We start from the raw sequence: 24406 nt of genomic DNA on the forward strand, positions 1-24406 counted from the left end.
GAATGCATAACTTTGTTACTTACCAAGAGGGTTGAAGATAGTTCTCTACAAGAGCAGATAAAAACATCTTTAGTTATTTTAAAATCTCATTCTTCTTCCCCTTTTGGAAAGAGTGTATTTGATAATTACAATCTGTATTAATCTGTGCCAATTTCTCCCATTTCTAATTACATTTTGGACATAGAGAATTAAAAGCTTACCATAAACCCATATTTTAGAAGGTTTGAAAGGCAACATCACAAAAACATATTACTCTTTTCTACATCTTAGCAATTAATATCTGTTTAAAGTATTGGCTTGGTTATTTTTAAGTTATAGGAGTGCAAAATTACCCTAATTCTTCAGGAAGTGCCTAAAAGGAACAGGTTTTCCCTCAATTGAGTATGCAATAGTAGCTGAGGGAAAATAATTTAGTTTATCATATGGTAAGACAATGTATTATTTTTACTTATTTATTAAAATGTATATTTCAATAGCATTCAAAGGTCCCAGTCAGGGGCAGTGTTCCCAATGTATTGCATTCTACAAATACAGAGCTCAATTCTGCACTAATGATGATAATGGGAGTGCTCCTGTCTATTGGAATGGGTGCAAAACCAGCTCACAGCAGAGTGTCTCTGCTCCAAGTAGCTTACAATAAAAGGGGCAGCTTGTGAATTCCTGTCTCACCCTGGTGAGAATTTACTCATGCAAGTAGTTTCAATGGCATTACTTGTATTTTTAAGTGCTTACCCAGGAATAAATGCTGTACAATCTGGCCCGGACTCAAAAATTATGAGGGAGATAAAATGTTCAGAACTTACTCATTTCACAGATGGTTTCCTAAAATCAGACTTCAGTACCAATGCCAACCAAGGTATGGGTAATACCTTGGACAGACTTTGTAACTATTGCTCACATTTATCCTATCCACTTGATGTTCTGAGTTTACTACAGTTTGATCCTGCCTACAGGCATATTACAAAGTTCTGCACTTTTTGGTGTGTTTAATCCACTAGTTTAATTAAAGCTTGTGTCAGTTTTCCGTAAGTTTTTAGTTTGTTTCACCGCACGTTTCATTGTGTTTGAAAAAGACTGTGGTCTAAGCCCACATCCATTTTATCTTGGCAAACAGAAATGGATTTTTATCTGGCTCAGTCAACTACAGCTGCAATAAAAGCTAGTTCCTAAGATTACATCAAAAAGTCCCTCATGTCCTGGCATAAAGCAGTGTTACATCAGGATGTGATTTCCCCCCCACCCCCTTTCTGTGATTAAGGACTGATAAAAATGTTGTTGTTATAAAGGGCTTCACATTTATTCCACTACACACCAAAAGCTATGTTAAAGAACATCATTAGTAAGGTTGCAAAGTCCATCACTCAGAAGTTAGAAATGCCAGTATTAAGGTTGCTTGTACAACCTTAATTTGGCCCCATTGTGTGTGTGTGCATTCTGATACAGTCTTTAATTACTAGTTCCGAGTCCTAGTCTCTGTGTCCCGCCAGTCCCAGTTTGCTCCTTTTCCTCCAGTTCCTTGTCAGAGCTCAGTTTCTGCCCAGCCCCTAGCTCCCAGTCTCCTTGCTGAATCCATCTCAGTCTCCCATTGTAAACATCCATTCATGCTTTTATGTCCTCACACCAATTTCAGTCTCACCAGACTCCTTGTCCCAATCTACTCCTTTTCCTCCGTCTGTCCCTGGGTAGGGTTGCCAACCCTCCCGGTTTTGCCAGCAGTCTACTGGAATCACATGCTATCTCCCAGAGGCTACCGCAGCCAGATCAGGAGATTTTTGGCACTGACAGTCTGGCGGCACAGCGGGGAGAGCCAGCACATCTCTCTGGATCCTAGGGGGGCACAGGGGGTCTCTGCGCTGCCCCCGCCCCAAGTGCTGACTCCGCAGCTCCCATTGGCCGGGAAGTGTGGCCAATAGGTGCTGCGGGGGCAATACTTACAGGTAGGGGCAGCGGTGCACAGAGACCCCATTTACCCTCTCCCCTGTCTAGGAGCCGCTGCCAGAGGGATGTGCTGGTCGCTTTTGGGTGCTGCCCAAGGTAAGCACTGCCCCCCTCACCTCCTCCTGCACCCCAACCCCTTGTTGCAGCCTAGAGCTCGCACCCCAACTCCCTCCCAGAGCCCGCACCGCCTCCTGCACCCCAAACTCCTGCTTCAGCCTGGTGAAAGTGAGTGAGGGTGGGGAAGAGTGAGGGAGGGGGGATGGAGTGGGGGGTGGGGCCTCAGAGAAGGGGCAGGATGGGGGTGTGGCCTTGGGTGGGGAAGGGGACAGGGCAAGGGTATTTAGGTTTGTGCAATTAGACAGTTGGCAATCCTATGCCTGGGAGGCAGCAGGGGGTGGGGTTCAACAGGAACGCAGGAGAGACAAACTTTGCTCTCAGTTCCAGTGCCTTGCCCTCAGCAACAATGATGAGGGAAGTCCAGCTTTGTCCCGGTATCTCTGGGCTGGAGGGAGCATGCTCAGTCACTCTGTGGAGATGGCGACACACATGTGCAGTCTGGTGACACACAGGAGCTGTGAGAGGAGGGAGCATGCTCAGACACTCTGGGGATGGAATATATGCTGTTTGGTTAGCACTAAGAGCATGTGCAAACTAGAATTTTTCAGAAGCTTGTAACTTGGCCAAATTGGGGTGGATTTTCACAGGAACATCAAAAAACTCATCCCTGACACAATGGCCACCCGGCACTGCCAATTTTCAAGTCCCTGCTCCACTTGGGGATGCTAGAGCTTTTTGAAGAAAGAGTCACCAGAATTTTGTAACATCGGCAGAACAACATATTTTTCCCTGGCCTTGTTTTTGGAAATGGCTGACCTCTTTTGGCTGAAATAATTAAAAAAAAAAAAAAAAAAAAAAGGCAGTCTGAGTGCTGTTCGTATATCAAAAGCAATGTGTGGGAGGGACACTTGCCTAGAACTGCAATTGGCTATGGGTGTGGGGAAAGAGACAACATTTATCAAAATTTTGCTCTGTTACTTCACTGTAACTACTTCCCATGTGGCTGAGAGCAATATTTCCCCAATGCTGCTTGATTGATGCCTGCCCTTTCAAGGCCCAGTTCCATTTTCTTGTGCTCCTCCCTGCCACTGCACACCTATATAAGAACTAGACAGAATCTGACCCTTAATAGTAATGGTCTGAGAAAGCCAGTAAGTCAGTAAACACTTTCTCTGCTCTTTCTCAGAAGAGGGACAATGAAGTCATCTCTGGCATAGTCCCAGGCTAAGTAACATGCAGGAGATCATGATTCCTGCTGGTTTCCTTTGATTCAGCTTGGTGAATTGGCAAACATCACAATTTTTATGGTAGCTAAATGCATTCCTGGCCAGTAAACATATTAATGTAGTTGGTTATTCAACTTTTCATTATATCCATAAGTAGATCATGAAAATATTTAGGGAGATTGATTTGAAGGAAATCTTGGCACACAGCATTTCAAATATTTGAATAATCCAAAAGGCTTTCATGAAAAAGAAAGAAAAATATATTGGGCAAAAGGGAGGCTGGAATAAGCATCTGCAGCTCCCATGGCAGTCTCTAGGCTAGATTCAGCAATGAAGAACATCCGATGAAGTGAGCTGTAGCTCACGAAAGCTTATGCTCAAATAAATTGGTTAGTCTCTAAGGTGCCACAAGTACTCCTTTTCTTTTTGCGAATACAGACTAACATGGCTGTTACTCTGAAAAAAGCCATGCAAGTACAACTGTCCCCCAAACAAGGATGAATTTTTCATGACCATTTGCACAAAAAAAAAATATTTTTTCTGTCAGAAAATCTGAATTTGGTAAATTTCTGCGAGCTCTAAATGTAAGTTAGTTCTATCTTGCGTTTAAGTGACAAAGAAAACTTGTGCTGATTTGGCATTCAGTGGGTGTGCAAAACAAGTATAAGCTACACACCTGAGAGGTAAAAAAAAGTTGGGTGTACAAGAAGATTGATGAGCACAACTTATTCATTTTGCACTCCCACTATCCTCCAAATAGGTCTCAGTTATGCTTGTGTCTTGTATGTCCTTTTACACCCGTTGCCTGATCAATTTACACCTGAGGTATATCACTACACCACTATGTTGTTCACCATTGTTCTCGCCCTGTGGTGGGCAATCTACAGTGTATCATCCACTTTTGGCAATGTAGTCTCACTGACTGGGTTCCAGTTGATTTATATCGAAGTGGATGTAACTTACTATTGTAGAACACAAATGCACCACTTGGAATTGGGCCCCATTGTACTAGGTGCTGTGCAACTGTATAGGGCATGGTCCCTGCCTTGAAAAGCTTATTATCTAATTTCAAAAAAAGGCTTCAGTAAGTAAAGGTAAGGAGCAACAGGAGGGAAATGGGTAGGGAGGATGAGGGTGACAGTAATAAGATAATGTGTTTGAATAGACTAACAAAGTGCACAGACTTCTTAGTGCTGAATCATTTTAAAGTTTTATAAAATTACTAGGGCTATTTATTAATCGCAATTAACTCACGCGATCAACTAAAAAAATATTAATCGCGATTAAAATTTTTTATTGCAATTAATCACCGTTTTAATTGCATTGTTAAACAATAGAATACCAATTGAAATTTATTAATTATTTTGGATGTTTTTCTACATTTTCAAATGTATTGATTTCAATTACAGCACAGAATACAAAGTTTACACTGCTCACTTTATATTATTATTTTTTATTACAAATATTTGCACTGTAAAAATGATAAAGGAGACAGTATTTTTCAATTCACCTCATACAAGTACTATAGTGCAATCTCTTTATTGTGAAAGTGCAACTTACAAATGTAGATATTTTTGTTACATAACTGCACTCAAAAACAAAACCATGCAAAGCTTTAGAGTCTGCAAGTCCGTTCAGTCCTACTTCTCATTCAGCCAATCACTAAAACAAATAACTTTTGTTTACATTTTTGGGAGATAATGCTGCCCACTTCTTATTTACAATGTCACCAGAAAGTGAGAACAGGCGTTCACATAGGACTTTTGTAGCCGGCATTGCAAGGTATTTACATGCCAGATATGCTAACCATTCATGCTTCGGCCACCATTCCAGAGGACATGCTTCCATGCGGATAATGCTTGTTTAAAAAAAAAAAAAAAAAAAAAAAAAGCGTTAATTAAATTTGTGACTGAACTCCTTGGGGGAGAATTGTATGTCTCCTGCTCTGTATTTTACCCTCATTCTGCCATATGTTTCATGTTATAGCAGTCTCAGATGATGACTCAGCACATGTTCATTTTAAGAACACATTCGCTGCAGATTTGACAAAACGCAAAGAAGGTACCAATGTGAGATTTCTAAAGATAGCTACAGCATTCAATCCAAGGTTTAAGAATCTGAAGTGCCTTCCAAAATCTGTTGGGGACGTGGTGCGGAGCATGCTTTCAGAAGTCTTAAAAGAGCAGCATTCCGAAGTGGATGACATTCCTTTTGTTTTTTACAGTCCAAATATTTATAATAAAAAATAAATATAAAGTGAGAACTGTACACTTTGTATTCTGTGTTATAATTGAAATCAATGTATTTGAAAATGTAGAAAAACATCCAAAAAGATTTAAATAAATGGTATTCTATTATTGTTTAACAGTGTGATTAATCACGATTAATATTTTAACAGTGCAGTTAATTGTGATGAATTTTTAATCACTTAAATTAAATCACTTAATTTTTTAGTCAGCCCTAAAAATTACCATCATAAAAATATTCTGGGAAAACATCACCACCTGTGCTCCCTGAACTTTTCTCTCTGTCCCCCAACAAGAAAAAGGAATCCTGAGTTCACTTTACGTACCCTATTATCTTTATATTTGTTGTATGTAGTTTAAGAAAATTCAGAATTACTGAATGGGCATGGTACCAACTGGCAGCACAGCCAAAAGGAGACCACTAAAGTTCATGTTAAATTTAGCTACTCACAACCAAGTCTCTATAAACATACTCTGTTTATTTCTGAGGCCTGTTCTGAAGAAAGTAACTTCATTAAATAATATATTGCACAAAACTGCTCATAATTATAACTAATTATAATAATATAGTCATAACTAATGTGTGTCATGTTAATAATTATAAGATAATATAGCATTCCTTCATTTATCCTGCAATTCGTATGTTCATACATGTACATAACATATAAAGGGACGCCAAAGGGACAAAGGTCAAATTTGGAACGACATGTTTGGAACAGAATATGCTTTTGCACCAGACAAATAGAAATGTCTTCATAATATTTTCAGACTTCAAATGGAAATAGTTTTTAAACAAATAAACATTCCCTAGCTGTGTTTGTAAGTGTAGAATTGTGCTAGCACAGTTCTGTCAGAAAGTTAAACTGATTAGTCTATTTTTGTTGCTCAGGCTCAGAAAAATGTATGAAGTACACATAAAGTTAGTTTCCTCCCCCTCCCCCCCTCCCCAACTAACTTTTAATAATCTAAGGTGGTGGTTGTCACACAGGGAAGGAAATTTTATACTGATGCCATATTATTAACTATGAGCATTCCAAAATCATGAATCAGGCCCTAAATCATCATGAAATTGGCTTAAGAATCACTAAATTTAAAATAAAATATTTTGGGTCTTTTTATTTGCCTTGTGGTTATTTAGCTTCTGGGATCCCATTTTCAAGCTCTTCTCTGCAACCACAAGGGCTAAAAATCTACTTTCTTTAAAAGAAAGCTGAGGGTCTCACCTCTTCACAAGCTCTCAGGAGCTGGGGCTTTCTGAAATGCACTAAGTATTGCAAGAGAATTGACAGTACTGTAGTGCCAGATTTGGTTCAGGATTGAATCTGGTTTCTGCCTTCATAAATCCTTGCAGAGCATCCTGGTGGCCTGTTTGTTTGTGTGTAGAGGATTATTGCAGCAGAAAAAATTGGCATAACTGGCATGATAAGAGGGGCCAGGATGGCTGAGGGATTTGCTGAGTCAGTACATTTCCCCCAGTGGAAGAATGTCTTTGGAGCCTCGTTTCTAACAAAGTTCTTTTCCTTGGCAGAAAATCCCAAGAGAGAGCAGCAGCAGTACAACTGCCTGCCGTCCCTTGGTGTAGATCTTCCACTAGGGAGAAGGGGGCAGGGATGATTTCCCTTCATAGATTTCAATTTAGCATTTTCTTTAACGAGATGGTGTCCCTTCAATACAGTGCATTAAGATGAAATAGGCTTTGGGTGCAAAGTCTGGACCTGGATATGAACTCGTCCACAGTTTGGGAGTGTCTTGTGGCTGGAGATTTAGTGTGATCTGTCATAGGCACACAGGCTACAACATTTGTATCTGAACTTCCTTTAAGTTTGAGGCTATTCAGATCCAGAGCTTGAATTTATCTCTAACTGATCTATTTGTAAACAGGTATGTTGGCAACTTCTAGATTGCCTGAGTGTCCAAACAAGTTTAAGCAATATCAGTCAGAACAATCCAATACAATTCCACTGATAAAATTATAAAATAATTAAATGGACAGGATTATGGAAAGAGTGACACTGCCCTACTTGGGCAAATTCTTCCTACTTAATAAACAGAGATCTATTTCCAAAGTTTGAAGAAAACAAATTGCTTTGCTAAAGATTATGATAACTAATTTTGTGTCTTGTTATTGCATGTTAGGAAAAGAAAGGATCAGTGTATGATGGAATATCCTTGGGCCTGAGTCTTCCTTTCCTTTTACTATTACTATTATCTGTTTTACAGTAGCATCTAGAGACCTTCACCAAGATAAGGACCCCGTTGTGTTCCAAAGAGCTTACAACCTATAGACACAAGACAGAAAAGAACTACTATTACCTTCATTTTGCAGATGAGGAACTGTGACAAAATGAGTTTAAGTGACTTGCTCATGTCACACCAGAAGCTTGTGGCAGAGCCTGAAAATAAACCTAGATCTCCTGAGTCCCAGTCTAGTGCATAAGACTGTTAGTTTTCTCTGGATACGGTAAACCATATGTAACTCCACTGAAGTGGTTAAAACTGGTGTAAGTTAGAGGGTTCTCTCACTGTCTTTCTGGTATATGTAGTCTTGTAGCCATGTTGGTCCCAGGGTATTAGAGAGACAAAGTGGGTGAGATAATATCTTTTATTGGGCCAACTTCTGTTTAGTGAGAGAGAGACAAACTTTCAGGCTTACACAGAGCTCTACTTCAGGTCTGTGTAAGCTCGAAATCTTGTCTCTCTCACCGCAGAAGTTGGTCCTTCTCTGTCTATTTGATGAAGACTGCTGGGTAGTGGCCTTTGCTTAGCTCACAAGCACACAGCCACAAATAATTTTTTTCTTAAATAGTTTTAATCAAATTGAAACAATTATAAGAATACTTATTTTCAAAACCATATAAAGGGCAGATGTGCTTTCTGTATAAATATAATTATGGGGTTCTACGTTGTGCTATAATATGGGTTTTTATGTTTCATCAAGTGAAACAATGTGCCCTCAGGATTAAAAGACTCAAAGGAGTAACATTTTTATTACTTATTAGATTCAAGGGATCAATGAAGGTTTAAATGAAGATTTGAATAGCTTAAAGCTGTTCATGTTCATACAGAAGAAAGGAAGGAATGTGGCAGTGCCATAAGATAGAATCTAGTTTTAAAATTTTCCTGAAGGAGAATCACTGGTCCACAGATTTAGTGTTTCTAAAATGTGTGTAATATTGTAAGGAGTGTTCTCTCTTTATTTCGCCCCATCACTGGACTGGTGTGGGTGGGAGAGCTTCAACTGTCGGTGCTCTTCAAGTTCTGTGCAGAGGTCATTTCAGAAATGTGGTATGGGGCAATCGATCTATTTAAAAAGCAGGGGCTGCTGTAAAAATTGTGGTTGGACTTTTCAAAATTGCCGAAGTAAGTTAGAAACAGAAGTCCCATTGAAAGTCAATGAGACTTATTCTTCTAACTCACTAAGGCTCTTTTGAACACTCTCCTCTGATTGGGTCATAATCTTTACTTATATCGTTTTCAGTCCCTCACCCTGTTTCTCCTTCCACTTCGCAATGTCTCAGATAAATTTTCTGGAGATGGCAGTTCTTGTCAGTTCTGGGCTACATTCACAGACAAAGGAGGTACATCACTGTAAAACTGGTGTGATGGAATAGTGCATTAAACCTATTGTTTCCAGATGAATATATCTAATCTTCTCTGTTTTCTGCCTTCTTTCTTCTGCTTCTCTTTTCCTCTTCTTTTCAGTGGGCCAGATTTTCCACTGCCTGGCTCCATGTGTCACCATTTACCCTTGTGTAAAGTAGGTGTATAGTGCTACCAAATCAGAATTCTCTACTTATCAGCGGGAAAGGGGGGACAGTGGTACCATGGCCCTGAGCTCAAGCCCTCTCAAAACATCTGTAACATCTGTGTAAATAAAGAAATGGGAGGGGTAGTGTCACAAGACACATGCTATTCCAGGGCTCCAAAGTTCTCTTCATGGGCCTGATCCACTCACACTTCTGCTAGTGTTTTACACAACATTGTTCAGGTATAAATGGCTACACAAGATGCAAGACAGGACCAGCAGTTAGATGCATAGCTCAGCAGGAGGTTTGATGGAGATCGGCAGGATAGGCAGCAATGTATATTAAGAGCTGTGGTGTGGCCAGTGAGTTATCAGCTGTACTTATCCACTGACATGACGCCTTCATACACACACAAAAAAGTTTACTCAGACTTTGCACAGGAATTGAGATTTGAGTTTTCCCATACCAAGTAAAGCACCTGAAAAAATTGAAAACTGTTTTTCCCCTCCCATGATCTGATAACTCAAAAATGACCACCTAGGCCTAATCCAAAGCCCACTGAAGTCAGTGAAAGCCTTTCTATTGCCTCCAATGAGCACTGGATCAGCCTTGTAGAATTTTATCAATTTGGGGGGTGGGGAAATCACATTTGGACAAATACAAATATGTAAAGGTTCAGCCCCAAAGGTAACTTTTACAGTATATAAGCACATGACTAAAATGGCTTGAAATTAAGTGTCCTGTTGCCTCCACCATAAGATGTGATAGTAAGCAGGCAACTTATACATTTTTGTTCGTTTAAAAAATGAGTCAGCTTTTCCCCTCTAGAGAAGGACTGTGTGAAAGGTCTTGTTATTGTTGTATAATCATAAAATATGCTGTCTCAGCCTGAAGAAACTGAAGCTCTGGCAAGAATGTTTATAACCATGACAATCTTAAACAGTCAAGAGCTGTGAATTGTGTGGGTTTTATCATAAGGATACTGAGCATGTCCTAGCTGGTGAAGATGGTGATAAAATCATCACAACTCAGGAGATTTAATAAGATTTAATAATAACTCCTGCAGGAGTTTGCTTTTACCTCCTATTACCTGAAGAAAAAAATGGTAAATTTTATTTCTCTTACACACTTAGTATGTTATTGAAAAATATGTACTTTAAAAATATATTATGGAATGTGTCATCCTGCTGCTGTGGAAAAGCGTGGGGGAGGCAGAGTGGGTGTGTGGGAACAGGGCAAAAAATCCACTCATTATTACCTCCATCTCATGGGGGTTTCTGGCAGTTTTCTCCTCAGGAGGAATGGGGCTTGGAATGGGGTGTTATGGCAGGCACAGAGTGGAAAGGGGTAAGGTGTGTCTCAACCCTTTGTGTCCTGGTGACCCACAAAAAAGAGAGATTGGTGGAAGCAGGTACCACTGCTTGAGCAGACTTCCTCTTTCTGCTGCTGTGTCCACCATTTCCCTGGCACAGTGGCTCCAGTAGGAGCTGAGGCTGCCATTGACTAAGTTCTCTGAACTCAGGCAGTAAGAGCAACAGTGGGGGCTTTACTGTGGCAGAATTAAAACCTAATGGGGTATCCATGATGCTGCTGTCACACATGGATAGTGACACAGACAGCAGCTGGGTCCCAGTTCCTGCCACATAAACCCTTCTGAGACTGGTCTCTGCCAAGAAGATAGAAGGGCCAATGGGGGAAACACCTCCTCCTTCTGCACTTCATCCCTCCCAGATTTTCATGGACAGAGTCAAGGAGCTCTCCCTGTCTGGTTGGTTGCAGGAGAGGTAATTATATTGACTCAGCTGTTACTTTTACAAAGGTCAGAGTTTAGAAAACCAGGGTGCGGTTGACCTACAGGTTTGCTGACAGAATTGAGAGCATTTCACACTAGGTCACTTGCTCAAAGCCAGCTCAGGCTGATACTGAGCACAACTCAATACCATCTGATAGATATTTGATGGCCTGTGTGAAGAGAGTTTCTGCTATTGTCACACTGGCACTAACTGGTGCTGTTATTGGCAGTTTCAGCAGAGAAACCAAAGTTTGAGTGGGCAGATCTAAAATTAACATGGCACACGTTAAATGGATTAAAAACTGAATAACTGATAGGTCTTAAAATGTAAATGGGGAACCATTATTGAGTGGGTGCGTTTTCAGTGGACTCTGTATGCTATTTAACATTTTATCAATGACCTACAAGAAAACATAAAGTCAACACTGATGAAGTTTGCAGATAACACAACAATTGGCGGGAGTGCTAAATAATGAAGAGAACAGATCATGGTACACAGCTATCTGGATCACTTGGTAAATTGGAGCAAGCAAACAATATGTGTTTTAATATGGCTAATGTAAATATATATATACCTAGAAACAAAGAATGTAGGTCATATTTACAGGATGGAGACTATTCTGGGAAGCAGTGAGTTTGAAAAAGATTTTGGGGTGTGTGGTGGATAATTAGCTGAACATGAGCTCTCACTGTGATGCTGTGGACAGAAGAGCTAATGTGATCTGGGATGCATAAAGAGGGGAATCTTGAGTAGGACTAGAGAAGTTGTTTTACCTCTGTAGAATCTAGCCAGTGGTGTGACCGTTGCTGGACTACTGTGTCCAGTTCTGGTATCCACAATTCAAGAAAGATGTTGATAAATTGGAGAGATTTCAGAGAAAAGCCACAAGAATGATTAAAGGATTGGAAAACATGCCTTGGAATGATAGACTCTATGAGCTCAATCTATTTAGCTTAACAAAGAGAAGGTTAAGGGGTGACTTGATCACTGTCTGTAGGTATCTATATGGGGAACAAATATTTAATAATGAGCTGTTCAATCTGTCAGAGAAAGGTATAGCACAATTTGATGCTAGTTGTGGAAGTTGAAGCTAGACAAATTCAGACTCGAAATAAGGCATAATTTTTTAGCAGTTTTGAGTAATTAATCATTGGAACAATTTGCCAAGGGTCATGGTAGATTTTTCCATCACTAACAATTTTTAAAGTAAGATTGGATGTTCTTCTAAAAGTTATGCTCTAGGAATTATTTTGGGGAAGTTGTATGGCCTGCGTTATACAGGAGGTCAAAGGATCACAATGATCCCTTCTGGCCTTGGACTTTGTGAATCTATAAGGAGAGAAGGGGCTTATGTCACAAAGTTTAGATTTGGATCTGGATTCAGATCTGAACTTTTCCAAAGTTTTCAGAGGAAGCTGTTGAAGTTTATTCATAACAAGTGTTCTGGTTCTGGTTGGTCTCTATTAAAAATAGAAACATGTTGTATTATATATGTATTTACGTGGCATGGTTTACATTAAAAAGATTACTAAGAACTTCATGATCTTAGAAATATATCAAGGAGCACTGTTTTTTGTCCTAGAGAGCCTAAAATTCTAGGACCTAATTCTGCAACCCCTATTCACAACAGTGAGCCCTTACTCATCTCATTAAATCATTAATAAAAAATGGTTCCTCTCTGCTCAGTTCTAGAAAATGAATTAAAAGGCAGTGATGAAGAGGAGGAAGAAGGGGAACAATTCGATTTTGATAGTGGTGATGAAATACCAGAAGCAGACAGACAAGCACTTGTGCCACCTGCTTCAGACTCTGGGATTAACGTAGAACACGAAGACACTAACTCCACAGGTGAGCCTTTGTGTCCAGTAGGCCAGGCCAGTACTGCTCAAGTAAGGATCAAGCCCCATGTTCATCAGATGCTTTTCATGCTGACAAAATTGCTGTAGGTCACAAAGATATTTCCATAGACAGAATGTGAAAGTGATTTATTTTACCCCAAATACTTTAGTTCCTTGTGGACTTAACAAGGAGAAGGGGTAGTTATTGTCCCTGACTGGATTCTTATTCCCCTGCTGCACCTAACCTAGGAACTGGTTTCCTCATCCCTATCTTGTGCAGGCATCTGCTGTCACGGTAGGGTCTTTGTTACAGTGATTATCTGTGGGTATTCCTAGGGAAGCCTCATGGGGTGTGTCTGCACAGTCTGCAGAAGTGAGCCTCCCCGCGGGGCTCACACTAGCCCTCTAAAAATAGCTGCGCAAACAGTGCTTTGAAGATGTGGCTCAGGCTCTCAAGGCTAGAGAGTGGGGTGGGCTTGAGAGCCTGAGCCACTTCAAGGCGCTGTTTAAACGGCTATTTTCAGAGCGCTAGCGTGATCCCCACAGCCCAGATCTGACGACCTGGGCTGTGAAGACGTAACTAGTGGCAACTTGGCAGCAGGGGGGCATGCTTCACTCAGCTTGGGCAACCTGGTTGGTGGCATTGAGTGGATGTGCTCTTAGAAATAAATGGAGCATATTTTTGTCCCATACATGAAAACAAACCTTCTTTCTTTGACCATTAGGAGCTGTGGACCTGTGTGTCTGTTAAGAGCATTCACCATGTCCATCCACTCTTAGACATGATCTAACCACCAGGCTACAGAATCACTCCCCTAGGAGGTGGGAGAACCAGGATCCCATCCTCCCTGCTCCAATCACTCTTTCATTATTTGTCCGAACTGGAAGGAACATCTTCAACAGGAGAGATTGAGGAAGCTCTGCATCAGACTATCCCATCGCCCCATGGTTAGGACACTCACTTGAGAGGTGGCAGAGCTCTGTTCAAATCTGTTCTCCTTGTCAGGTGGAGGGGGGACTTGAACCAGAAGTCTCCCCCCATCCCAGGTGAGTACCCTAACCACTGGGCTAAAAGGTACAAGGGACATCCATCCCGCCCAGTGTGTGTCAGTTCGCCATCTATAAATTGGGGATAATAGCATGGTCACAACTCACAGGGGTGCTGTGAGAATAAATACTTTAAAGATTCTAAGGTGCTTGGATACTCCAGTGGCAGAAGCCATATAAATACTAGTTACTATTTAGTGCAATATACATTTGAGCTTGGAAAAGAGATGACTAAGGGGGGATATGACTGAGGTCTACACAATCATGACTGTTGTGGAGAAAGTAAATAAGGAAGTGTTATTTACTCCTCATAACACAATAGCTTGGGATCACGAAATGAAATTAATAGGCAACAGGTTTAAACAAAAGGAAGTATTTTTTCACACAACGCACAGTCAACCTGTGGAACTCCTTGCCAGAGGATGTTTTGAAGGCCAAGACTATACAGGGTTAAAAAAAAAACTAGATAAGTTAATGGAGGATAGGTCCATCAATGGCAGTTAGCCAGGATGGGCAGGGATGGTGCTCCTAGCCTCTGTTTGCCAGAAGCTGGGAATGGGCAACAGGGGATGGATCAATTGATGATTACCTCTGGAGCATCTGACATTGGCCACTGTCTGGGCTCGATGGACCTTTGGTCTGAACCAGTATAGCCATTCTTATGTTCTTATATTCTTATGTGATAAATGAAAGCTTATGCTTCTTTTATTTGTCAAGGGGATGACAACATAGGTAGAACTGAGAAAATACAAACAACAGAATCCCGTGCAGAGGGCGCTCCAACAAAAGTAAACCCATATTCAGTCATAAATATTTCACCAATCCAAGAAAAGGATCATTCGTCCTCACCAGAACCCAATCCTCAAGATGAAAATGCAAGCCCGAACTTGTCTGGTGGATATTCTGTTCCCGTGCCATGTGGCTATGCTGTACCATCCAATTTACCGCTGATGCTGCCGGCATACTCCAGTCCTGTCATAATACGCAGTGTTTCTGTGGATGAAGAAGGTACACTATCTCTTGAATTTACTTTCTCTCAGATACTGACCTAGTTTAATTTCAGTGAACCATATTGTCTTCTCCGTTTTTATGTAGCACTCTTCCTTGAAATCTGTGGGGAACTCTGTAACAATTGAAAATCATCTCCATCACAGAGTACACAGCTGAACTTCGCTGCCAGTCATCTGAGAAAGATTTTTGTTTATTAAAGAGAAAGAAAATCCATGAAGGACTCTGTATTATTAGGAATGGGCCATTTAAGAAAACACTATTCAAGTGGGATTAGTTCACTTCAAAGCAAGCGAGCAAACACACAATTTTTTTAAACAAAAAATCCTTCTACATAGTCAGTTTCTTTAAACCAGTGGTTCTCAGCTATTAGTCAGTGGAGCAAGGACATGAAATTGGGTCTCCCAGGTGAGTACCCTGACCACCAGAGTCACTTATTTTCTCTCTGAATAGTTTCACCTGGAGAGACTGAGAGAGACCCATAACAGATTATTTGATAGGCTAGAGCAAAGCGGGAGACCAGAGTTCACATCTCTTCTCCACCTCAGGTAGTGGCGGGGCGGAACTAAACCCTGATCTGCCTCATCCCAGGAGACTGCCTTACCACTGGACTAAAAGCCATTTTGTGCATTTATGAAGTGTCCAGAATCAAAACAAAGCAGTTCATTTTGGTTGAATGAAACATTTTGTCTGACTCGAAACAAACTAGTTGTCAATTATTTTTCAGTTCACCCACATTTTTCTAAATTTTCAGACTTAGTTTCACCTGAACCAATTTTTTTAAAGATTTTTTTTTTTTTTGGAACTGCTAGCAAACTGAAAAACCCGTCATTCATCCAGCTCTAGGTTCTGTTAACAACTCTGCCACTGACTTGCTGAGCCCCTGTGCCTTAGTATCCCTATTGCCAAAATGGATATAACAACATGAAGAAGCTTAATTATTTTTGAGAGGTGTTCATAAACCACATTGAGATCTGTAGATGAAGGGCATTTTATAAGAGCAGATGATGATTAATAGTAGCAGTATTGTTAATTATTTAAGTTAGAAGCTAATGTGAACCAAAAAAATGTTTTAGTCCTAGCATTCTGGTAACTCTGCTTTCTTCTACTCTTTTTAGTGGGTATGCAGTCAGTAACTGAAGATGGCAATAGTAATTCCTTGAGCTCAGAGGATCCCCCAAATAGGTAATTGGCAGCATTTATCTGTCTCCAAATCCTTAATTCATGAGATGGTTTATTGGTTACTTTTATATTTTTAGTTTTATTTTTTCTTGCCTGATATAATCATTGCTGGGTTTTTAACAACTTCAGCTTTCATTGTGCTTTGTGGTGCCAAATCATCTCTGTTTGTGTACCAGTATCAGCACTGAGTGAACTCTTGCATATAAAACCATTACAAGTGGCCCTTTGACAACTGTGAAAGAGAGAGGTTTAATTTTCTGCCTTACAGGGAGACTGCAAACACAAAGAATTTCTTTGGAAAATGATGAATAAGTGATTTATTTATTTATTTAGGCTAATATTGTCAGCAATGGGTTGCTAAAGTTAAATTCTTAATTCCATATTAAGTCACTTAGATCTTAAAAACAAAAACATAAAACTTACATATTAAGTCTGAACTATCCGACAGTTTTCTAGTATCTTTTAATTTCAGAATGAGAGGGAAAAGGTGAGTAGAACTTAGCTACTTATTGACATGGTTTAAAACTAACATTGCAATATTTTTAATTTTTATTTTGTGGGTTTTTTTCAAGTGAAGATAACCAGGCCAGTAAAGAAGAAGATGCTCTAGCCAAATGGGTTGCAGATCCTGCAAACACATCATGGATGGAAAGTAAGTGTCAATCAGTCCCAGCAGTGTCACTGGGTCAGTAGGTGAGTCAGCTGCATCATCAGTCACAGCCTGGGAACATCTGCATTATCTTTTCCTGCATTTTTCAAACATGTTCCAGAGCTAAATAACAACAATTAAAAACCACACTTCTCCATTTTTAGTATAAGGATCAAGTTCTGTTCACAATAAGTGTTTGTTGAAGTAAGTGGAGTCATGTATCAGTAGCTGGGGAGATAATTTGGCCCCATCTGATGGATGTATGTTGAGGAAGAAATTTGCTTATGACCGCTAATGATTCCATTAAGTCCCCAGTCTTGTCTTTGGCTGCAGGCTTGTTGGCCTCCTACAGTGACAGTTATGGTATCCCACCCCTGCCTTAAAGGAGGGTACTCGTACCTTGGTAGAGTCACTTGAGGCTGAAACTGACATTACACAACTGCCCAGGTCTATTTGCCACGTATGACAATTGGATCCATCATGGCGAGGTTGGGAGTGAAAAACTCCGGGCAGGCCAAATGAATCCCTCTATATCCTAATGTGGGAAACTGGCTCTTAGCTTGTTGAATGAGTCTATCTCAGGGCAGGAAATTGAAAGAGGCCCTGTAGCTTAAAGAGAAAAGGAGTACTTGTGGCACCTTAGAGAAAATAAATTTATTAGTCTCTAAGGTGCCACAAGTCCTCCTTTTCTTTTTGCGGATACAGACTAACACGGCTGCTCTGAAACACTAACTAACACTCTGAAACCTGTAGCTTAAAGAGGCATTCTCCCTGCCTGAGCGGTGTTACATAGCTCAGCCAGGACAAAGAGATGGTTCCCACTGGTCTGCAAATGTCCCCCACATCGAAATTAGGAGGAGTGGGGAATTACTTCATCACACCAACCTATTTCTTAGTTTACACAACATAATCATTAAATTACTTCCAGTGAGGGTCTGGGTCTTGAAGAGTTATATCAGGGATTCTTGACAATGACACCAGCGCCCGCAGTTTAGCACTCATGACAACCTTACGGTAACAGTTGACTTGGCTTGCACAAAGGAGGAGAAAACATTTGGCCAATGAAACAGATTTCAGTTTCAAGCTCCCGAAAGGTTATAAATGAGGAGGAAAAAATTGTTAAAAAATTTGTGACAAATACCATGGATAATGTGTGTGCTAGACAGATCTAAAGTCACGGTAAAGAACGACTTTGTGTGGTCGCTGGGGATAGAGTGACTCTGTCCCAGGAAACCAAGAATCCTTTGATTTCCAGGGCCTGTTGTCCTGCCCAGACTGTTTAATGTAAGACCATGTTTTGCCCTGATTTTTTTAAACCTTGTAGCCTGGCCCCCTGAAAGAGCCATGGGCCAGCTGAGTCAGTGAAATTCACAGCAGGTTGGGGGAGCACATACATACCATGTCTGTCACGTTTGCCACCCTGCTGTGGATGAAGATTGTCAGTGAGCACCCCTCCTGCCAGCCCTCCTCTCAGATGGAGTCAGATTCCAGGCAGTTCTGTAAGTGGTGAGCCTATTGGTGGCCCGGCTGTACACAATTATGTCCAGCAGCTTCTGAGCCAGCTGGATTGTGTCAGGGTGTGGGGTGGAGTTGGAACTAAAAAGAGTAAGAAGGAAGATGTAGGATTGAGCGTGAATGAGACAGACAAAGAACTGAATACCTGTGGCATGGTTGGGGGGGTGGTGTGGGGAGAACATTGTAGGGTGGTGAATGTCAGGGGGAAGTGAAGAAATGGAAGAAATAAACAAAAGCTTAAAAAATAGAGAAGGATGAGTGTGGGCTGCCTTTTCCTTCCTCCCCACACCCCTTGGCCCACCCCAGACCCTGGGACAATAGGCTATTTTTTCACCTTGTAAAATCAGATCACCTTACCATCCGAGCTGCAGGGTTGGTGCTGGTGCAGGGATTTGGAATGAGAGAGTGCTGGGAGAGAGCAAGAAAGGAATCGCAGTATATACAGGGGAGCCCCCTGAGTGCACTTTGCAGCTTAACTGAAATTTCTGCCAGACACATGATGATGGCCACATGAGCCATGACTGTTATGATTAATAATATCTATAATAAATATTATTATAATAATTTATTTGTTATTTGATTGAATAGAAGTACTGGCAAAATGCTGATATTTCTATGTAAACAGAAAATAGGGTATGTCTCTATTATACACAAATTTGCTAATAAGACCCAAGATCTTTGTTGGTCTGAGTCAAATCTGAAAAGCTTTTCCCACTGTTTTTTCTTTTTGTTATTAGACCCAGATGAAGTAATTTATGACGATGTGCCAAAAGAAGATTCAGACACTGAACCAGGTTTGAGTTTATGTGGGAACTTAGATGATGATGATTTAATACAATCACGGGTTTTATTTTAACGCACACATAAAACTATAATATGATCCAGGGGCATTTGTATCAGACAGACAGACAGGTGTAGGTTACATACGCCAATCTGCATGTAAATGCCATTAACATTGTGTCAGAAATCATCAAGTCCTACGAAGTTCCAAATTAAGGACTATGCCTGTCAAAATTTGCCTGCAAAAGCCTCTTCTGTTATGCTGTTCAAAGGCCTGATTCATAGATTCCAAAGCCAGAAGGGACCATTTTGAACATTCAGATCTCTGCCACAGTCACAGTCTTGCCCCTTGAGCATTGTTGTTATTAAAAAAATCTAGAATTATACAGAGAACTGGCCTAAAAGAGTATTTTCAAAACCACAAGACTTGGGGATCTTCTTGGGTGAAGGTCGCTGAGCATGCTGAGGTAGAATAGCACCTGATATCTAAATGCGGAGGAGCTTTCTGATGTCTAAAGCTCTAGCTGCTGACTTCCTGGCAAGTCAATCCACTCAAGGGTAAAGTTAGCCAGCAGCCAAGTCTCAAACAAAATCTGCTCTTTTTTAACATCATAAATCAGGAGGAGAACTCATGCCAATGAGCTCCTTGTACCCAGCAGTCCACTACTCTACTACTACAGCTTACTGTACATCAATCAGTCAAAGAAGAAATTCAAAGAGGCTGCAACCCACCTATGTATACCTCTGTAGAAAAGTTGTACTCTAAGTCCAGACTAACCTAACTCCTTTACTGGATGGAGGGACAAGAGTAGATTTTGATTAAATCCTGGCACCATTTGTTTTTACCTTGAAAATTGTGAGTAGTGGAATGCTGGGTGCGGTGTTGTTTAAAGATATTAGACAATGTGATCTGCAAAATCACACCTTTCTCAGGTGCTTTCCTTACTGGGAAGTCTCCATTTGGACTACATCCCCCATCATACACCAGGACCAGGGATTCTCATGATGCACCATGGTGGTTCCACAAGAGAGGAGACCAAGATGTAGTTCAGTATCTGAGCCCAACCCATAGAAGAGAATGAGGCACGAGGCACCTGAACTGCAATCAAATCTGAATCAAACTCTTTGGTTTTAAATCAAATGTTTTCAGCTGAAAATTTTCAGCTTTCTATTTTTAGCTGAAAAATCTAAACTTTCTATAAGGGAAAAAACCTGTTTTTTGTGACCACCTGAACTGATCATTTTGCAATTAACATTTAAGGATTTGTTTCTTTTTAAATTGAGAACAGGTTGGGAATGCATATTTATCCTATTGGATGAATTAATTTCTTGAATGTATAAGGAACTTTTAAAGCAATCACACCATATTTAACAATGAATAGTATTAGGAGTTTAGAATATGTGCTGTTTGTAGTAATGTTTGTACCTTTATAATCCTCAATCTATATGCGTTTTAACAGGAAGAGACTGTCCCTGTCTCATGAATTTCCCATATCTGAGGCTCCCATTCTGCAATTCAGGCAGATCCATTGAATTCACTGGAGTTTAGCTTGGGGGCAGGGTCTACCCACACTGCTGTCATTGTGGAACTGGGGCCTATGGCCCCCTCTCATAAGTGCTCTATTGTGCAGATCTCCCCTTGGAATCAGTGGGAGTTTCACACACAGATTGTTTACAGGACTGGTCCCTAAATCAGAGCTATTTAACTATATGTGATCCACAAATTTTAGAGTTCACTGTTGTTACAATGATTTTTTTGTTAAATTCTCTGTTTTTCTGGAGCAGTGCCGTTCAAGAAGTGTGTGTTTAAGAACAGATTCTATATTTATGGAAAAAACCAAGCTAGATTCAAAAGTTGAGTTTCAGCATTTCCAGGAGTTCACTTTTTGTTAATACCAAATGCTTAGTTTAAGTAATATTAATTAATATTACAAAACTATTACTTGTCAAATTTTAGTTTTTGAATTTAATAAGTATTGGACTATTCAAATGTGCAAAAATAAAGTCATTTTTTTCTCTGAAACAATTTGTCATTTACATATAACCTAAATCTTGTCTCTTTTTTGTAGACTGTTGCATAAATCAAACATTGTCTCCGAAGTGCTGGTCAGGTGTGCTGAGATTTACTGCAGAGCAGTTTTTAATACTAAATTATAATCCCCCTGAAAATAGGAATTTGTAATAGAAGTGCCTGCCTACCTTAATTATAGTGGTACAAATATTGCCATTTATAATTATGGCAGCAAATACCTGCTTTCTCTTGATTATTTGGCAGTAAAATCTTTCCATTTCATGTAGAATCAATGTGTGATAGCTAATGCCTGTGCCAGCTAAAACATCAGTTGCAGTAAAGATGGAAAGTAGGAGACAGAAATTAATAAAGCCATTAAAAGCATTTCCCCAAACAATGCAGTCATTTTTAATAACTTATTCAATAAGTAAGTGTGCAAACTGTTTTTCATTAATAACTTGGAGTGGCTGCTGATATGAAGCCACTTGGTCAGTGATCAGAAAAAGCTTAAAGTTTTGAGCTCTTATTCTAGTTTATACATAAGGTAATGCTCCTTGGTAATTTGAGGTGAGGCATTCACGACTGCTGAGTATGAATGTAGTTGGGAGATGAAAATGGGTTTTGGAGCATAGTTCTTGCTATACTTTGGTCTAATTCATTTTACTTAAAGTGGTAACTTTTTAATTTGTCCCTAGCCAAAATATGTCATCTGTTGTGTGTATTGACCATGAAAAGGTTCCTAAAGTGAGGTGGTATGTGTGGTAGCAAGATACATCAAGGGGAGTTTACATATAGAGGGTCAATTCTTGCTCACCATATACATGGGAGTAATTATGTTGACATCCCGCTGAACTTGTGTGCACAATGAGCAGCATTTGTACAAAGATCTACTGTATATAAAATAAAACATATAGAGGCAAATCCTGCCTGAGCACCAGCAAACCAGCACAATAAAGATGAACACATATATTGGACACCCTTCTTTGAAGAGGCCACCCTCCCTAGGGAGCATAGTGTGAGCACCAGAGCATTAGCCATACATGGTACTGTGGTGCACCAAAGAGATATCTGCCTGGAAGCTTGAATGCTGAGAAAAGGCTTCCTACTGCTACCTATGTAATGCATCAAAGGGTAGACTATAGCCCATAGTGAACAGGCACTTTGGAATTAAAACACATTGGAACTTCTTTGATGCTTAAGTAAAATGTTGTATTTTCTTTTGTGTTTCGGTATTAATGCACGCAGAGGAAATGATTTATGATGATGTTGATAATGGAGATGAAGGTGGAAACAGCTCTCTAGAATATGGATGGAGTTCAAGTGAGTTTGAAAGCTATGAAGAACAAAGTGACCCAGAGTGCAAAGATGGAATTCCCAGCTCCTTTTTGCGAGGCAACCACAAAAGACATGTATGTAACCCACAGCAGCCTTTTCCTTTATTCGGTTTTTCTAATTACCCTGATTGCTCAACATTTACCTTGCTCAGTTGTCCCCATACACTCTCATGAACCCAGCTTCCAAGTACAAAGAGCATCTTTGCAAATGAGTCTGAACCAGTAAGAGAATGAGGACTGAAGGCAAAACATAAAAGGAAAAAACCTTGTGAAAACATAAAGGGAGACAGATCCGCACATGGGCTATGAAAATGGGTTGTTTGTTTCCCATGAACGGTTCTTGACCTTTTCCACTTCTGCAGCTGCTGACATAGTGTAAGTGGAAAATGAGTATGGGAAGTAGTGTGAAGAGTAGAACTGGGTGACCTTCATGGATTTTGAGGCTGTGCAATCCGCATGAATGGGTTTGCAGAATTCACAGAACTAGTCAGTTTGCAAACATTTCTCTGCCCCCTTTGATTTTAACCCTTTATTTTATTGTTCAACTGTGGTTCAACTTTGAAAAAAATGTTTATTGTAGCTGAAGGGAAGCCTCATTGACTCATAGACTTCAAGGTAAGAAGGGACCATTATGATCGGCTAGTCTGACCTCCTGCACAGCGCAGGCCACAGAATCTCACCCACCCACTCCTGTAACAAACCTCTCATCTATGTCTGAGCTACTGAAGTCCTCAACTCGTGGTTTAAAGACTTGGAGGTGCAGAGAATCCTCCAGCAAGTGACCCGTGCCCCACGCTGCAGAGGAAGGCGAAAAACCCCCAGGGCCTCTACCAATCTGCCCTGGAGGAAAATTCCTTCCCAACCCCAAATATGGCGATCAGCTAAACCCTGAGCATGTGTGCAAGACTCACCAGCCAGACACCCAGGAAAGTGTTCTCTGTGCTATGTATTGGGGGATAGAAAGACTCAAAGACTGCCTGGTGAGGGTGGATGGTCTGTATACAAGCTATATAGTGCCTGATTTTCTGGTCTAGTACCTTTGTTTTCCATTGCTCCTGGAGGCAGCTATGGACTTGTTCAACACCTAGAGTATGTTAAACTCAGGCTGCTCTAATTTCTACCAGCTGTTAATGATCCTCTAGTGGTCTTTTCAGAGCTGGGATTTGTTAGAGTGCATAATGCTCCAGCCACCTATGTATGCCAAGCTGGTCAGGACTAGATATTGCAAAGCCAGCTGTTGCAGCAGATTGGCAGAGGAACAGAAAGATGGGGATGGTATCAAGGTTCTGAGATGTAGCCTATACACTGAATCTGTATTTGAATTACAAGTTATATCTCTCCTGTCCTCTGGGTTTTTTGTTTGTTTGTTTGTTTTGGTCTTTCTTCCTACTCTGTCTCCAGGTTTTTTTCCTTATATTTAAATAGTTACATTTTCTCTCTGCCTTTACACTGCTCTTTTTTCTTGCATTTCCTCCTACCAGGATTGTAAACCCAATAATGTAGCACTTTCAAACACAAAATGTTCAAGTGGGTACAAAGTTAGGGGGAAAAATTCACCTTGGAGAGAAGACTAAAAAGAGAAAATGTTGTTATACAAATTTGATATAAGACCCTATATAGAATAGACTAGAACAGAATTCCACAGGATCCACATTTTGATTTCACAGATTTCTTAACCCACTGCTCTTCATATCCCTGCTGCATCCATTGCACTATATCCTATCCGTGCAGAATCAGGATCAGGAACTGGGGTAGGGAGGAGGAATGACCGAAGAACTGTATCTACTTAAAAGAGACTCTGTAAGTTAAGTGCTGTTGTTTTTTCCCCTGGCTGAAACAAGCTTAAGCTTCTGTACCTGATGCTTGCTGGGGTAATTCTGGACCTGGCTGAAGAAAGAGCTGGTTCAGATTCTGAATACATTAAGCTAAAGTTGAGAAATGCTCTGCACATAGTGTGCCTAAAGTGGCAGGATATTTTGTTTCTTCCCTCTTGTTACCTGTGGCGACAGCTTGAAACACAGTAAGAACTCTTTACA

General features: G+C 40.5%; 1 protein-coding gene across 6 annotated transcripts in view; it reads left to right on the top strand.

Annotated features, from left to right (window-relative positions):
• The window catches only part of ARHGEF10 (Rho guanine nucleotide exchange factor 10), a 180244-nt gene that overhangs the window by 56662 nt on the left and 99176 nt on the right, over window positions 1–24406 (top strand). For all 6 annotated transcript variants that reach the window (XM_043542338.1, XM_043542336.1, XM_043542335.1 and 3 more), the window contains exons 3-8: window positions 12693–12854; window positions 14609–14899; window positions 16018–16084; window positions 16654–16733; window positions 18983–19039; window positions 22282–22445. In XM_043542338.1, coding sequence (XP_043398273.1) covers window positions 12693–12854; window positions 14609–14899; window positions 16018–16084; window positions 16654–16733; window positions 18983–19039; window positions 22282–22445 — 821 coding nt within the window. The remainder of the gene's footprint in view (window positions 1–12692; window positions 12855–14608; window positions 14900–16017; window positions 16085–16653; window positions 16734–18982; window positions 19040–22281; window positions 22446–24406) is intronic.

The sequence above is a fragment of the Chelonia mydas genome, chromosome 3 (genome assembly GCF_015237465.2).
Source record: "Chelonia mydas isolate rCheMyd1 chromosome 3, rCheMyd1.pri.v2, whole genome shotgun sequence".
In the NCBI taxonomy this organism is placed as follows: domain Eukaryota; kingdom Metazoa; phylum Chordata; order Testudines; family Cheloniidae; genus Chelonia; species Chelonia mydas.